General features: G+C 47.5%; 2 protein-coding genes across 2 annotated transcripts; both read left to right on the top strand.

The window, feature by feature from the left end:
- The first annotated feature begins 9,742 nt into the window (after nt 1-9,742).
- Nucleotides 9,743-13,992, top strand: LOC121985068 (sucrose-phosphate synthase-like). The gene is made up of 9 exons (XM_042538335.1): nt 9,743-10,126; nt 10,284-10,580; nt 10,661-11,488; nt 11,561-11,692; nt 11,772-12,002; nt 12,078-12,140; nt 12,202-13,170; nt 13,243-13,370; nt 13,447-13,992. The coding sequence occupies exons 1-9, from the start codon at nt 9,836-9,838 to the stop codon at nt 13,733-13,735; spliced, it is 3,228 nt and encodes a 1,075-aa protein (XP_042394269.1). The 5' UTR covers nt 9,743-9,835; the 3' UTR covers nt 13,736-13,992.
- A 688-nt stretch (nt 13,993-14,680) lies between these two features.
- On the top strand, nt 14,681-16,974 carry LOC121986848 (tyrosine-protein phosphatase DSP3-like). The gene is made up of 5 exons (XM_042540783.1): nt 14,681-14,901; nt 15,042-15,135; nt 16,480-16,537; nt 16,621-16,664; nt 16,744-16,974. Exons 1-5 carry the CDS (start codon nt 14,681-14,683, stop codon nt 16,972-16,974), a joined length of 648 nt encoding a protein of 215 aa, XP_042396717.1.
- Nucleotides 16,975-17,247: the final 273 nt, after the last annotated feature.

Raw genomic sequence — 17,247 nt, 5'->3', positions numbered from 1 at the left:
TGTGAGCCGAGGATATATTCTGACTTACATGCCGCCTGGGCTGCGACGACTTGATCAGTAGCTCGACCAGCTCATCCATCCATCCGAGGGCGCCCCCCTGGGCCAGGGTACGTTCTCGTACCTTTTCTGCATTTAGTTCATTTGCGGGATTCGCCTCGAGCACCGATGTACCAGAGGCCGGGGTGACCCGGTCGCTGGATGCAGGTACAGTTGACCGGAGGAGGACTTCCGACGATCTGGTCAACGTAGAGGACAGATCATCAACCGGGTCATGGGGATGCGGTCAACCTTCCAGACACATCATTCCGGCAGGTTTGTCTTCTCAGCTTCCCGACAGGATCAATTTGGCACCGTCTGTGGGAACGCGCCTGATCTGGAACGTGAAGATGGACGATGCCGGAGAGTTCTGCCATTCTCATGACCCCAGTCAGTTTCCCGTTATTTATTCTGTCGGTTATATGATTTGCATTAGTTCCTCGGGAGAAGACCCCCGAGCCGATCGGCCGGGCAGATTATATACGAGCCACAGGCTCGATGGCGAAGACACAAGAGTCGATCGGTCGGGCGGATTATATATGAGCCACAGGCTGGATGGCGAAGACCCCCCGAGTCGATCGGCCGGGCGGATTATATACGAGCCACAGGCTCGATGGCGAAGACCCCGGTCGATCGGTCATATTATCCGAGCCACGTGCTCGATGGCGAAGACCCCGGGCCGGGCAGATTATATACGAGCCACAGGCTCGATGGCGAAGACCCCCGAGCCGATCGGCCGGACGGATTATATACGAGCCACACGCCCGATGGCGAAGACCCCCGAGGGTCGGATATTATATGAGCCACGTGCTCGATGGCGAAGACCCCGAGGCGGATATTATTTGAGCCACAGGCTCAATGGCGAAGACCCCGCCGATCGGCCGGGCGGATTATTTACGAGCCACAGGCTCAATGGCGAAGACCCCGAGCCGATCGGCCGGGCGGATTATATACGAGCCACAGACTCGATGGCGAAGACCCCGCAGCAGTCGGCCGGAATTATATTATCCGAGCGAAGACCCATGAGCCGATCGGCCGGGCAGATTATATACGAGCCACAAGCTCGATGGCGAAGACCCCGAGCCATCGGCTCGATGGCGAAGACCCCCGTGCCGAGCAGCCGGTAGGATTATATACGAGCCACGTGCTCGATGATAAGACCCCGAGCCGTCGTAGGCGATTATATACGAGCCACATGCTCGATGGCGAAGACCCCGTGCCGTCGGGCGGATTATATCTGAGCCACAGGCTCGATGGCGAGACCCCCGAGCCGGCCAGGCAGATTATATACGAGCCATGTGCTCGATGGCGAAGACCCCGTGCCGGCGTATATTATCTGAGCCAAGTGCTCGATGGCGAAGACCCCGCGCCGGGCGGGCGGATTATATATGACCAAAGCTCGATGGCGAAGACCCCGAGCCGATCGGTCGGGACTATATACGAGCCACGTGCTCGATGGCGAAGACCCCGAGCCGATCGGCGGGCGGATTATATACGAGCCACGGGCTCGATGGCGAAGCCCCTGTGCCGATCCGAGCCAAAGGCTCGATGGGGAAGACCCCAGCCGATCGGCCGGGATGGATTATATACGAGCCACGTGCTCGATGGCGAACCCGAGCCGACGGGGCGGATTATATCTGAGCCAGGCTCGATGGCCCGATCGGTAGGCGGATTATATACGAGCCACAGGCTCGATGGCGAAGACCCCCGAGCCGATCGGCCGGGCGGATTATATACGAGCCACAGGCTCGATGGCGAAGACCCCCGAGCCGATTGGCCGGGCGGATTATATACGAGCCACAGACTCGATGGCGAAGACCCCCGAACCGATCGGCCGGGCGGATTATATACGAGCCACAGGCTCGATGCGAAGACCCCCGAGCCGATCGGCTGGGCGGATTATATACGAGCCACAGGCTCGATGGCGAAGACCCCCGAGCCGATCGGCCGGGTTTGAATTAGCCTTCAGGGCCGTCTAGCCCAGACGTTAAACCGTAGAGTCGAACCGGCGACTATAAAAACCCCGGCTTGAAGACCGTCTAGCCCAGACGTTAAATCGTAGAGTCGAACCGGCGACTATAAAAACCCCGGCTTGAAGACCGTCTAGCTCAGACGTTAAACCGTCAGTGTGTGCCGTAGCCCGGCCTGTGAGCCGAGGATATATTCTGACTTACATGCCTCCTGGGCTGCGACGACTTGATCAGTAGCTCGACCGGTTTATCCATCCATCCGAGGGCGCCCCCTGGGCCAGGGTACGTTCTCGTACCTTTTCTGCATTTAGTTAACTATTCTGTCATTAGTATTCGGTTGCTCATATATCTGCGGGATTCGCCTCGAGCACCGAGGTACCAGAGGCCGGGGTGACCCGGTCGCTGGATGCAGGTACAGTTGACCGGAGGAGGACTTCCGACGATCTGGTCAACATAGAGGACAGATCATCAACCGGGTCATGGGGATGCGGTCAACCTTCCAGACACATCATTCCGGCAGGTTCATCTTCTCAGCTTCCCGACAGGATCAATTTGGTGCCATCTGTGGGAACGCGCCTGATCTGGAACGTGAAGATGGACGATGCCGGAGAGTTCTGCCATTCTCATGACCCCGGTCAGTTTCCCGTTATTTATTCTGTCGGTTATATGATTTGCATTAGTTCCTCTGGAGAAGACCCCCGAGCCGATCGGTCGGGCGGATTATATACGAGCCACAGGCTCGATGGCGAAGACCCCCGAGCCGATCGGTCGGGCGGATTATATACGAGCCACAGGCTCGATGGCGAAGACCCCCGAGCCGATCGGTCGGGCGGATTATATACGAGCCACAGGCTCGATGGCGAAGACCCCCGAGTCGATCGGCCGGGCGGATTATATACGAGCCACAGGCTCGATGGCGAAGACCCCGAGCAGATCGGCCAGGCAGATTATATACGAGCCACAGGCTCGATGACGAAGACCCCCGAGCCGATCGGCCGGGCAGATTATATACGAGCCACAGGCTCGATGGCGAAGACCCCCGAGCCGATCGGCCGGGCGGATTATATACGAGTCGCATGCTCGATGATGAAGACCCCGAGCCGACGGGCGGATTATATACTGAGCCACGGCTCGATGGCGAGACCCCGAGCCGATCGTGGGCGGATTATATACGAGCCACGGGCTCGATGGCGAAGACCCCGAGCCGATCGGCACGGATTATATACTGAGCCACGTGCTCGATGGCGGACCCCGAGTCGATCGGGCGGATTATAACGAGCCATAGGCTCGATGGCGAAGACCCCGAGCCGATCGGCCGGCGGATTATATACGAGCCACAGCTCGATGGCGAAGACCCCGATCCACGGTAGGCGGATTATATAACTACAGCTCGATGATTTAAGACCCCGAGCCGACGGGCGACTATATACTAGCCACAGCTCGATGATAAGACCCCGAGCCGATCGTAGGCAGGATTATATCTGAGCCACGGGCTCGATGATGAGAACCGAGCCGATCCGTAGGAATATACGAGCCACAGGCTCGATGGTGAAGACCCCGAGTCGATCGGTAGGCGGATTATATACGAGCCGGGCTCGATGGCGAACCAGCCGATCGGGGCGGATTATATACGAGCCACGGGCTCGATGGCGAACCCCAGCCGGTCGGGCGGATATATCCGAGCCACGTGCTCGATGGCGAAGACCCCGAGCCGGTCGGTATATCCGAGCCAACGGCTCGATGGCGAAGACCCCGAGCCGCTGCCGGCGGATTATATACGAGCCACAGGCTCGATGGCGAAGACCCGAGTCGTCGGGCGGATTATATACGAGCCACGAGCTCGATGGCGAAGACCGAGTCGCGGGCGGATTATATACGCCACAAGCTCGATAAGACCCCAACCGATCGGGCGGATTATATACTGAGCCACAGGCTCGATGAAAGACCCCGAGCCGATCGGGCGGATTATCCGAGCCATGTGCTCGATGGCGAAGACCCCGTGCCGCTCAATTAGCCTCGCCGTCTAGCCCAGACGTTAAACCGTAGAGTCGAACCCGCGACTATAAAAACCCCGTCTAGCCCAGACGTTAAACCAGAGAGTCACCCGACCCGAGCTGAAGAACGTCTAGCCCAGACGTTAAACCGTAGAGTCGAACCGGCGACTATAAAAACCCCGGCTTGAAGACCGTCTAGCCCAGACGTTAAACCGTAGAGTCGAACTGGCGACTATAAAAACCCCAGCTTGAAGACCGTCTAGCCCAGACGTTAAACCGTAGAGTCGAATCGGCGACTATAAAAACCCCGGCTTGAAGACCGACGATAAACCGTAGAGTCGAACCGGCGACTATAAAAATCCTGGCTTGAAGACCGTCTAGCCTAGACGTTAAACCGTAGAGTCGAATCGTCGACTATAAAACCCCGGCTTAAAGACCGCTGCATGGACTAGTTATCAGATATTCTATCTCCCCCGTTCGGGGTCGAGCGGTCGCCACTGGTCTCGGACCATCTTCAGATATTCTATCTCCCCCGTTCATGGTCGAGCGATTATCACTGGCCTCGAGCCAGCTTATCAGCATATCGTATTTCTTATCTCCCCCGATCGGGGTCGAGCTATCTCCGATGGTCGCGAACAAAGAGTATCTCTACTGGTTTCAAACCAGAATATGGGTTATGTGCCCGTTCAGCTCGTGACTTTCGCCTCCACGAGCCTTCGATTCACGGGCTACACTTCCGATCGACTCACGAGTGATGCGGTCACTCGGCATCATTCCATTTAGTTCACTCGATTGCTGGGTGGCACCTTACGATCGCCCGTGGACTATTCTTAAGGCTGCGCAGTCAGCACTTTCATAACCGTCCGATCGGCATCATTTCGATCGCTGGCACGACAGCGTCCGTCTAGCATCTATCCGTCCGATCGACATCATTCCAATCACATGCTCAGCATCGTCCGCCCGACATCTATTCATCCGATCGACATCATTCCGATCGCCCGTTCAGCATCTTCGTTGTCGTGTGCCCCGTATCGTCATCGCTCGCAGAGGTGTTTTTGTTCCTCGTTCGGCATCTCCACGGTCACACACTCAGCATCGCTCATCCGCTCGGTCTACTATCCTTGTACTCGTCGATTGTTTGTTGTTTGGCCGCTCGTTTGATGTTTTGTTGTTCGCTCAGCATCGGGCCGGCTATCGACTTGATCCACTCGGCACGATTACCATCTCATGCGACACCATTACTGTAGCGTCCGCTCGGGAGTCATTATGCGAAGGGTTCAACGATTTGACTTTGATATGGAGATCGATGTAGCCTTAGCGATAAACTGTCCAGTCAGTCGGACTCACGCCTCCTTCGACTAGACTTGAAGGGGAGGCTTGTGATCCGGATGTAATTGAGGACATGAGGGGAAATAAGGAGATGTGGGAGGGCAATTGGGTCATTAGAGAACTTGAGGGTTTGAGTGTTTTTAGGGAGCACTGCTCACAGCTGACAGGGGGGTTTTTTTTTGGCTTCGTGCTCGAGCCCGCCGCCAGGAGGAGGATCTCTTCCTCTCACGCTGCCGGCCAGCGCCAGGGGCGGCGCTGGCCACTCCTTTCCTCCTCTCTTACACCTCCTTTCCTCTTCTCCTCAGCGTGGCCTCCGGCAAGAGGGTGCTTGGTTGAGAGCCGCCACTAGGAACAGTGGGGGAAAGAGGGCTTCGATGGTCTTGGTCCACCGCCAGAAGTTTCGACGAAGGAAGCTCCTTCTCACATCGCTCCTTACCGACGTCGATGGTCGTTCCCCTTCTTTATTTCTCCTCGAAGCTATCCCTCGCATCTTCTCGCCAGCGCCTCACACAGAGGGGCGCACGGCACAGCCGCCGCTCCTCCCCTCACTGCCGCTGACGCCATTGAGGAGGATCGCCGCCACCTCCAGTGGGTGCCGCTGTCTCTAGCCAGCGTCGCCGCCTCTGACAGGCATCGCCGCTAGCAGTCGCTGCTGCCTCCGGCAGGCGTCGCCACTAGCAGCCGCTGCAGCCTCCTTCCGCGGCCATCGCCATCGAGCCGTGATGTTCTGCTCTTTGTATTACTACTATGATGGTGAGACATTTTACCAGCCAGCGTAGGAGCCATCAGTGTGTGCCGTAGCCCGGCCTGTGAGCCGAGGATATATTCTGACTTACATGCCGCCTGGGCTGCGACGACTTGATCAGTAGCTCGACCAGCTCATCCATCCATCCGAGGGCGCCCCCCTGGGCCAGGGTACGTTCTCGTACCTTTTCTGCATTTAGTTAACTATTCTGTTATTAGTATTCGGTTGCTCATATATCTGCGGGATTCGCCTCGAGCACCGAGGTACCAGAGGCCGGGGTGACCCGGTCGCTGGATGCAGGTACAGTTGACCGGAGGAGGACTTCCGACGATCTGGTCAACGTAGAGGACAGATCATCAACCGGGTCATGGGGATGCGGTCAACCTTCCATACACGTCATTCCGGCAGGTTCGTCTTCTCAGCTTCCCGACAGGATCACGTAGCTTCCAAACCACGAACTCCCCCTCGAACACTGATGGATAGATGCTAGATCGGACCATCTTTCTTTTTCTTTAGCAGTGATTAGTCCTTCTAATGAGGTTGAGCTCTGATACCAATTGAAGGTCCCGGTAGTCCGGTTAGAGGGGGGGGTGAGTAGCCCTGCAATAAGAGTTAGAACCTTCTCTTGCTATTGAACTTAGCAAAGACAGAACACAGGTAATTAAACAAAAGAATAACATAAAATAAAAATAAGGGAGATGATTATTTACTTGATTATAACCTGGATGATTGTTAATCTAAGACATTGAAATACACACTAAGTAACTCCTTTTTTCGACAACAATCGGAGGTGGAGTAGCCCCTTATAGAAGTTGAGTACACAATCTTTTAAAATCGAATAATGAAATAAAAAGTACAAGTGTTGTATTAGACTTCGAGCACCACAGCTCTATTTATAGCCAGTGGTCAAAGTTAGTTGTTTGCTAACGTGGCACCTCCCGGACGCTTGGACCTGGTCCTGCCATTTAAACTCGGTCGAGTCAATCCAATAGATATTTGCTTCCTGGGCATCTAAACCTAGTCCGGGTGTAGGGATCTTATGCATAAAAAAAACACATAATTGCAAAGGAAAAATGATCCCTCTAGAGATCTAAGCGAATATAGTATACACGTTTTTCTACTCTATCAAAATATAATAGTTACCTTTGTTGCATGAACGATACAATCTCGGTAGTAACTTTGATTCGTCGGATCTCAGCGCGATTAGAGTAGCCCCACATCTTTGGTATCCATGCAAACATGTTCCACATTCATCGCACGAACTGAGATTCAGAGAAGAACAACCTTTGTTGTGCTAGCAACAAAGAGGTGCTCAACCAAGGGAAGAAGAGGGGAAAAAAAAAAAAAATCAAAAGTCTCTTTCTTGAAAATTTCACTCAAAGACCTTTTATATTCCTTCAATGAATACTAAGAGTTTATCTTTTGGTATTCTTCCATTAATAATGAATTAATCTCCATTAATCTTCTTAATAAGTTAGATTTTAATCTATTGGAATAACTATTAACTCAATAAGTCATTAACCCAATAAGTCAATGAGTCTAACCCATTAATCCAATGAGTCTAATCCGAATTCATTTCAGACTAACTCAATGAGCCAAATTCGGATTAGACTTAATCCTATAATCTTAGAGTCTATCATATTTTAGTCAAACTAAAATAAACCCATCTCCAAATCAACATGTTCTTTGTGCACCAATAAGTTCTCATAATGTTGGCAATGTCTCTAAAACAACATTTTAGATACATAAACAATAAGTGACATCTAGCAATGTATTAGTGTTATCCAAGTGATGAGAATGTCGAAATCCGACCTAACCTTTTTGTGTCTATTATCTTATATAACTTGGTCATTTTATCCTTGATATTTAGATTGATCCATGAGACATAGACTGTGTCATTTTCTTATCAATCTTTGTATTTCTAGATCTCTAAGTAGACTCACTTAACCAAATGAGTTCAATATCTTATATTGACTTATTTGAGCATTGTCATGCATTATATATATATATATATATATATATATATCAGTCTTCCACTATTCTATCAACCAATTGATATATTGTAGATTATAATTTACTATCCTAGGACATTATTATATTTATTCATCTAACACATATCTGAAGTAAATATAATAAACATAAACTTTTTCTTTTATTAATGAAATATGATACAAAAGTTTCCTTGTTAATCATCTCATAATTTATTCTAAGGGCTAATACTAACACCGAATACCTGGAGTTGGCTGACGTGGACTCTGTACTGATCCTCTTCGGCAACGACTCGTAATGGCTCGTTGATGTGGTCGAAACATCCCAAGCGTCTGGATCTGGTTTGGGTGTCTGGAGTCTGGGTGCTTGGACTCAGTCAACTCAGAAGTTGACTCATCCGATTGCTTGGGTAAATCTCCGGTAGTCCAAAGTTGAGCTCATCCGAATCCAACTTCGGCCTTCTCCTCGAGCAATCTTCCTACCTGGTTTCTCGTTCCTCGGAAGCGCCGTGCATGTCCTTCTCGTCTGTCGGTGTATTCTTCTGTAGCTCCTCGTCCCTTGGAAGCGTCGTGTGCATCTTTCTCGTCTGCCGATGTACTCTTCTGCAACTTCTCATCCCTCGCTGAGTTTTTCATTTGACTTTTTGTGTTCCTAAGTCTCTGCATACTTAGACACAAAGAATCAAAATCATAAAATTTAACTTAACTCGGTTGATCATATTAACTTAATTCAAAGTACTTATAATTTAGTATAATAGAAACATCAAATTAAGGGAGGGATTATTGATACATGTTTTAATTAGTAAGTAAAAGTCAATGGTTATAAGTATGTAGCTGTAATAAGAAGGTAATGATTGTAATGTAACGTGGAGTTAGTGAGTTAGTTATGGTTTAGCCTATAAATAAACGATTTATTTATTATTGAAATATATTGAGAAAATTATTCTGTCTTCCTGGTTCACTTTCTAATACTGTGTAAAACTCGGCTATTTTTAACAAAAATTCCCTTCGAAGAAAGAACACTCTTTCTTTTAAATCTTCTCAGATTTCCAAGTGCTCATGGGGTTTACTTTATGCTTGCTGAATCTTCTTCCATGCTAAGCTACGATGAATCAATATCACAGTAGAGTTTTTTTCTTCATTAAATAGAAAACACAGAGCAGCAGGGTCAAAGCTTATCGGCCGCAAGTCTCGCTCGAGTAATCGGGCAATCTGAAGACCCAGGCGTGCCACAACTTTGACACGTGACATCGGTTTCAGATACCACGTGCAAGCTTCTCCTTTGCTTTCTTTCCGTTCTAAGACGTGGCCTTTCTGTCTCTAGCCAATTTGCTCTCGCTCGACGTGAGGGAAATAAAGTTTCTGCCATGATGTGCTTTGCTAGGGAAATCCGATTCACAACTCCATTTTGATCGTAAAGCTCTCTTCTTCTTTTCCCGATTCTGAACGTGTTCGTCAGTTAAAAACCAAATCTTTTCTTGGCGTTACCTCCTCCATTCTCATTTTTCACTTTTGATCTCCGAAAGGGAGACAGCTGTTGGCACGCACCAATTGGATTGAGCCGTGTTCTTGGTTGGAGACAGGTGGGGCATCACGAGTTTCTTTTGATCGCTTTTCTCATCTTTTCGATTTGATTTCTAGTTTAGGTTTTGGTGACTTGCACCGCATTTTGCTTATCTTGTCGCCATAAGTTTTGATTTTGGGTTTTCTTCATGGAAAAGGAGTATTGTCGTCCGGGGTTTGAGTTGGAGGATTCGATTCGAGGCGGCGGGGATGGCGGGGAACGAGTGGATAAATGGATACTTGGAGGCGATTCTGGACAGCGGCGGCGCTGTGGCGGACGACCAGAAGGTGTCCTCGCCGGTGAGCGTGAGAGATGGCGGCGGTGGCGGGCATTTCAATCCCATCAAGTATTTCGTGGAGGAGGTGGTTACCGGCGTCGACGAGACAGATCTCCACCGGACGTGGATCAAGGTGGTGGCGACTCGCAACTCGCGGGAGAGGAGCACGAGGCTCGAGAACATGTGCTGGCGCATCTGGCACCTCACTCGCAAGAAGAAACAGGTGCGCTTCGATTCTTCATCGTCGTCGTCTGGGTTTCAGTAACTTCTTGATTATTTCTTGCATGAAGTTCTGCGGTTCTTTATCTGCCTCTGTTCCTGGATTCTTTCAGTTGTGAATTGGATATGCTTGTTCTGAAATTTGCAAGACTTATCTGCAGTTTGAATGGGAGGATGCTCAAAGGTCGGCAAATCGTAGAAGGGAACGGGAGCAGGGCCTGCGAGATGCAGCAGAGGACATGTCCGAAGACCTCTCAGAGGGGGAGAAAGGCGACACAGTAGCCGAAATGGTGCCATGCGAGACACCGAGGAAAAAATTTCAGAGAAACTTCTCCGATATCCAGCTCTGGTCGGATGACGATAAAGAGAAGAAACTCTACATCGTACTCATCAGCTTGCATGGCCTTGTTCGGGGTGAAAACATGGAATTAGGAAGAGATTCAGATACAGGTGGTCAGGTGATAAACAAGCCATTCATTCTCGTTCTGTTCTCATTCGTTTGTCGGTGGCAGTTGTATACTCTGTTTGTAATTTACAGGTGAAATACGTAGTGGAGCTTGCTCGAGCTCTAGCGATGACGCCGAGGGTCTACAGGGTCGATCTCTTCACTCGTCAAGTAACGTCTCCCGATGTAGACTGGAGTTACGGGGAGCCGACGGAGATGTTAACCTCACGTACCCACGATCATAATGGAAATCATGTCGGAGAGAGTGCTGGAGCTTACATTATACGCGTACCTTGTGGTCCGAGGGATACGTATCTTCGGAAAGAACTGCTTTGGCCTTATCTACAGGAATTCGTAGATGGAGCTTTAGCTCACATTCTCAATATGTCGAGGGTGTTGGGGGAGCAGATCGGCGGGGGGCAACCTGTTTGGCCTTACGTGATTCACGGCCATTATGCCGATGCCGGTGATGTGGCTGCTCTGCTTTCAGGCGCACTGAACGTTCCCATGGTTCTCACGGGCCATTCGTTGGGGAGGAACAAACTGGAACAACTTCTGAAACAGGGGAGACAGTCCAAGGAGGATATCGACGCCACGTATAAGATAATGAGGCGAATCGAAGCAGAGGAGCTCTCCTTGGACGCAGCTGAGCTTGTCATAACGAGCACTGGACAAGAGATCGATGAGCAGTGGGGTCTTTATGATGGTTTCGACGTCAAACTCGAGAGGGTGTTGAGAGTCCGAGCTAAACGGGGAGTCAACTGCCATGGGCGACACATGCCGAGAATGGTGGTTATCCCTCCTGGTATGGATTTCAGTAGTGTAGCGATCCAGGAAGATACAGCTGATGTTGATGGAGACTTAGATCTTACTGGTGCAGACGAGGCTTCGCCTAGATCGCTTCCACCTATATGGTCCGAGGCAAGTACTCTGCTTAGGCGGTTCATCAATCTGCACTTCTTCCTTATCGTAAATTTGTGGCTCCCTCTCCAGGTTATGCGTTTCTTTACAAATCCTCACAAACCGATGATCTTGGCTTTATCGAGACCAGACCCTAAGAAGAACATCACCACCCTTCTGAAAGCTTTTGGAGAATGTCGTCCGCTGCGAGAGCTTGCTAATCTCGTGAGACCATTTCTATGTTCTGCTTCTGATCTATGATTTCTCTTTTTCTTAAAGACAGAAAATTTTCTTCTGTTCGCAGACATTGATCATGGGAAATAGAGATGACATAGATGAGATGTCTAGTGGCAATGCTAGTGTTCTCACAATGGTGTTGAAATTGATCGACAAGTATGATCTCTACGGACTCGTGGCTTACCCTAAGCATCACAAGCAATCCGATGTTCCTGACATATACAGACTTGCTGCAAAAACAAAGGGGGTTTTCATAAACCCAGCTCTAGTAGAACCTTTTGGACTTACCTTAATCGAGGTGTGTGAGTTTCACCCAATGAATCTTTGCCATCGAATGAATCGATGATCATCAATTGCAAACAAAAAATGGCAGGCTGCTGCTCATGGACTCCCAATGGTGGCCACCAAAAATGGAGGACCTGTAGATATTCATGGGGTAAACGACGTCGACTTATTACTTTCAGATCGTTAAGGCTCTTACCATTTTAGTGTTTCAGGCCTTGCACAACGGACTACTCGTCGACCCTCATGATCAGAGGGCTATTGCTGAAGCACTACTGAAGCTGGTCTCAGAGAAGAATCTGTGGCATGAATGCAGGAAAAATGGGTGGAAGAACATCCATCTCTTCTCATGGCCTGAGCATTGCCGAACTTATCTTTCTAGAATAGCCGCTTGCAGGATAAGACATCCACAATGGAAGACAGACACTCCGACAGATGACACCGTCCTCGACGAGGAATCATTCGGAGACTCTCTGATGGATGTCTACGACTCATCTCTTCGGCTTTCCGTCGACGGTGAGAGAAGCCTTTTAGGCACTTCGCTGGGGCATGATCCTACTGAGCTAGAGAAAGTTGCACAAGAACATAACGACCCCGAGATGCAGGATCAAGTGAGAAGAATCCTGAGCAAGATAAAGAACCAAACACCCAAACCGCAGGCCACCGATAACATCGATAAGCAAAATAAGATTGCAGGGAATTCTAGCAATAAGTATCCACTTCTCCGAAGGCGCAGATGGCTATACGTGATAGCTGCTGATTGTTACGATAGCAATGGAGCTCCTGAGAAGAAAATGTTGCAGGTGATACAGGACCTCTTCAAGGCTGTAAGCTCAGATGCTCAAATGTCGAAGATCTCGGGTTTTGCTCTCTCGACAGCGATGCCTATTTCTATGGTTCTGAACTTGTTGAAGTCGGGGAAGATTCCGGCCACAGATTTTGATGCTCTGATATGTAGCAGTGGAAGTGAAGTTTATTACCCAGGCACCGCTCAGTGCACAGATGCAGAAGGAAAGCTGTGTGCCGACCCTGATTATGCCACACACATCGAGTACCGCTGGGGATGCGACGATGTCAAGAGGGCATTGCTAAAGTTGATGAACTCGTCTACTACCATCATAGAGGAGGATTTCGAGTCGAGGAATGCCTACTGTATATCATTTAAGGTTAAAGATCCTACTCAGGTACGTTCAGTAACACTTCTTGTCTTGCACTTAATGCTGATAGATTGCACCTTATACCATGTCTTAATCCAGGCAAATACTGTCGAGGATCTCCGTCAGAAGCTTAGAATGCGCGGCCTGCGATCCCATATTATGTATTGCAGGAACTCTACCAGGTTGCAGGTTGTTCCTCTGCTGGCATCAAGGTCTCAAGCACTCAGGTAGGAGGTTCCTGTAAATATGTTGAGTGTTTATTAGAAAGCTAATAAAATGTCTTCCATTGATGAATTTGTTAAGGTACTTGTATGTCCGCTGGGGTCTAAATGTTGCTGACATGTATGTGATTCTGGGAGAAAGAGGTGATACAGATCATGAAGAGCTTATATCGGGATATCATAAAACAGTGATCATGAAAGGGATTGTGGGGAAAGGATCAGATGACCTGCTAAGAAGTGCTGGAAGCTACCAAAAGGAAGATACAGTTCCGAAGGAAAGCCCCTTCATTACTTATGCGAACGATGGAATCGCGGCCGACGAGCTGATGAGAGTGATAAGACAAGCATCCAGAAACACGCCCGGAATGTGATCAGAGGAGAAGGAAGACTTCCCCTTCCTCTATTTCCTTCCGTTTGCCTTTCTTTGATTTGCAATAAGACGCCTCAGTATTAGTGGCTTTGGTTGCATTCTAAACGAGTCGAATTCGTGTTTGCGATCGACTTCGGAACACTTGTATTCGATCGACTCGTTGTAGTCCTTAGTGAGCTTCTGTTGGTCGCATGAAGATCACTAGAGTATTGCTTTTGTGCTATTTCAACTCAAGCCGCACAAGGCATTCTTCCTCTATTGCATTTTATGTCATGCTAATAAATCAAATTATGAATTAATTTCAAATATAAATTTTACAACTAGAGAGACATTAATCCACCCCATGCTCGTATTAAAATAGTATTTTAAAATTACCGTTAATTAAACTTCAAAGCTATGGGTGAAAAAATTTCGAGAGTTCTTTAGATACATTAGGGAAATACAGAAAAAATAGAAAAGAAATTTATTGGCTTATTTTGGATATCCATCAATATAAGTTAGGGATTTAATTTTTAAAAAAAAAATCTAAAATTTGACTGGGTATTTCCTACCTTTCCAACGGCATTGGAACCTTTCCAAAATTAAGATAATATAATAGTTGGACCGGTTCAGTAAGTTCCCCGAACCAAACTGAACCAGACATAAATCCTGTAAATCGCGTACCCGCACCCTACCCGCTCCTATGGTCCCACTCTGCAGCCCTATCGCGAAGTCTAAATTTCGATGGGACGGGATCCGGAATCCTCGTTCATCTCGAACGATATTTCGTCGAACCATTCCTCGCCTATTTATAGCGTCGCCTCGATGCGATGCGGTTGTGCGTTCTCGCTGAGTCGGATCGCTGTTCGTGTGCTCTCTCTTCTCTCCTCTTCCGCGCCATTTGCTCATCGATCTACAGCGATCCCGGTTCGGCGTCGCCTCCCTCCCTCCGTCGGAGTCCCCCGACATGATGGTCTTGCAAGCCCCCGCGGCACCACCGAAGGAAGAAGCGCTTTCCAGGCCTATCTTGGAGCGGCGGGTGGAGGCCGCGCCGAGTGCTGTCTCTGAGGACGAGGTTTTGGTTCCGCCTTGCAACTTTGGGGTGGTCGAGCACGGCATCTACCGATCGGGGTTCCCGATGCCGGCCAACGTCCGGTTTTTGAAGACTCTAAGCTTGAGATCCATCGTGTGAGTCCCTCGTTCTTTATCCGTATTCTTTTTTTTTTTTTTTCCCTTTCTGTTTTTGAGCTTCTTGCATTGTCTAGGGTTTGCTTTTTTTGTGTTCGGAAGCAATCTCGATTTTGATTGAGGCCTTTACATCTGCGCAGGTGCCTTTGTTCGGAGCAATATTCGGAGGAGGTTACTGAGTTTGCGAAGTCGGACAGGATCCGGCTCTTCCAGTTTGGGGTCGGAGGCACCAGGGTAAGTATGTTTTGTTTCTTTCCGTCTTGTTCTCTATTTCTCATTGCACAATGTTGCATAATATTGTCGCTTCACATGTTACTTTGATTGACAAGTACAAAAAATTGAGAACAATCAAACCAACTTTGTAGGTTTGATAAAAATAAAAAACTCCAATCTGTTCTAACTGATTACGAAATCCTGTTTGGGAAAAGCAATACTAATGGTAGATTCGTTCCTAATATTGTCTTTTTCATATTTTGGAGAAGAAATACCTTATAGTTTATCTCTAACAAGAAGTAAGACACTAATGGTAGATTCGTTCCTTATCTGTATTAATTAAAACAAGAAGTAAGACTCTACCAGAAGTGAATAGTTTGAATGCAAATCTGGTCATATATAACCTGAGTTTTATGGATTGAAAAAAGTATGCAATTTCCATAAGATTGTTTTGATCTCAATAAATATTATAGTTGAGTAAGGACATCTGGTTTAAGGGAAACAATGTGATCGTCTAATACCATAAGTATAGTTATACTTCATTTTTAGCTTCATTTACAATTTTACATTAACACATATTAGCAACTGCAACAATTTTATAGACATCTTTTCAGGCTTCAAAAATACTTTATATTGGCACAAATAGTGCAGATTCCATTGCTGAGTCCACTTGCAATCTCTCAAGTACAACATATTCTCATTTGCATAATAAGCTAAGTACTGTGTACGTACTTATTAGTGTACTTCAAATTTATGGAAACGAAGATTGTGCAAAATGAATTCAAAGTAACCACATTATGTTGGCATTATAAGATTCGTTGATTTTGCTATTATCTGATCGCATTGTGTCTTTGGATATCAACTGCAGTTTTTGTCCTGTAAATCAATATTAGAAGCATGATCTATTTGTAGGTAGTATTTGAAAGTCCTAGAATGGGGTGAAAAATCATCCCAGAACTATTTCTGATGCAAATATGCTTATTATTACTAGCAAGTAGAAATAGCATAATTATATATATATTTAGAGCGACACCCACAACTAATAGTTGCAATTACTTCTATATCTCAACCATTTTATGTTGTCAATATATGATCAATTGATGGCATCCAATATAACCAGATTTATCTGTGACTGCTAATAGCAAGGCAAATGATCTATTTTGCACTATACAATTCATATTTGAATGTCAAGAAATTATAATATTAAAGGCGCATGATTTTGCAGTTTTAGAAAAAACATCTTGTCTAATGATGTTTCAACTGTAAAAGGCTTTGCAAATCATGCAAGTTACAAATTGGTGCTCCAAACTGTACAATTAGTGATGATTTATTATGTGATCTTATCCTTGATATTTGTTGATGCAGGAAACTTTATCGACTGTAACTAATGATATCATCACAGGAGCTCTTGCAGTCATACTCGGTACTTACCATACCACATGTTTATCCTTTCGATCAACTAATGATCCTGCTAGACTCTTTTCATTAATTATTTTGGTGTCCCAGATATAAGGAACCATCCCATTTTAATTCATTGCAAGAGAGGAAAGGTATAAAATTTAGCCCATATCGTGGCAGATTTATTCACGAATGATAAAACCTCATGGCCTTTTATGCGTGTTCTTGCAGCATCGCACGGGTTGCCTTGTAGGCTGTTTCAGAAAACTACAGAACTGGCGCATATCCTCCGTGCACGAAGAGTATCTAAAGTTTTCAAATCCCAAGTCCCGGGAATCCGACATGCGATTTATTGAGACATTCAACGTTTCATGTCTTATGGAATGCGTCGTCGGCATCATCTACCGCTACCATGGCTTCGGCAACCAGTCCAGACGCCTGGCTTACCATAAAACGCAATAGCACCAATGGGCCTTCCAAGTCAGAATTCCTCGCTTATCCAGAAGCTAGTGACATAATTAACCATTAAGCTTCCCGGTGTTTGATTTGGCACGGAGATAATTGAGCCAATATTCTGCTTGGATTTCTTCCTGCTTCTGTATAGTTTTATGAGTGTTTTTTTTTTTCCTTTTCAAAAATATATCGACAGTTGAAAATATTTTAGTTCCAGATTCATTTGCAGTGGCTAATTTGGCTGTTATGCGTTCGTGCCTGCAATGATAAAAATACATAATT

Source organism: Zingiber officinale, chromosome 5B (genome assembly GCF_018446385.1).
Source record: "Zingiber officinale cultivar Zhangliang chromosome 5B, Zo_v1.1, whole genome shotgun sequence".
Taxonomy (NCBI): domain Eukaryota; kingdom Viridiplantae; phylum Streptophyta; class Magnoliopsida; order Zingiberales; family Zingiberaceae; genus Zingiber; species Zingiber officinale.
The sequence above is the reverse complement of the archived record's forward strand: the minus strand, read 5'-3'. Positions and strand labels throughout refer to the sequence as shown.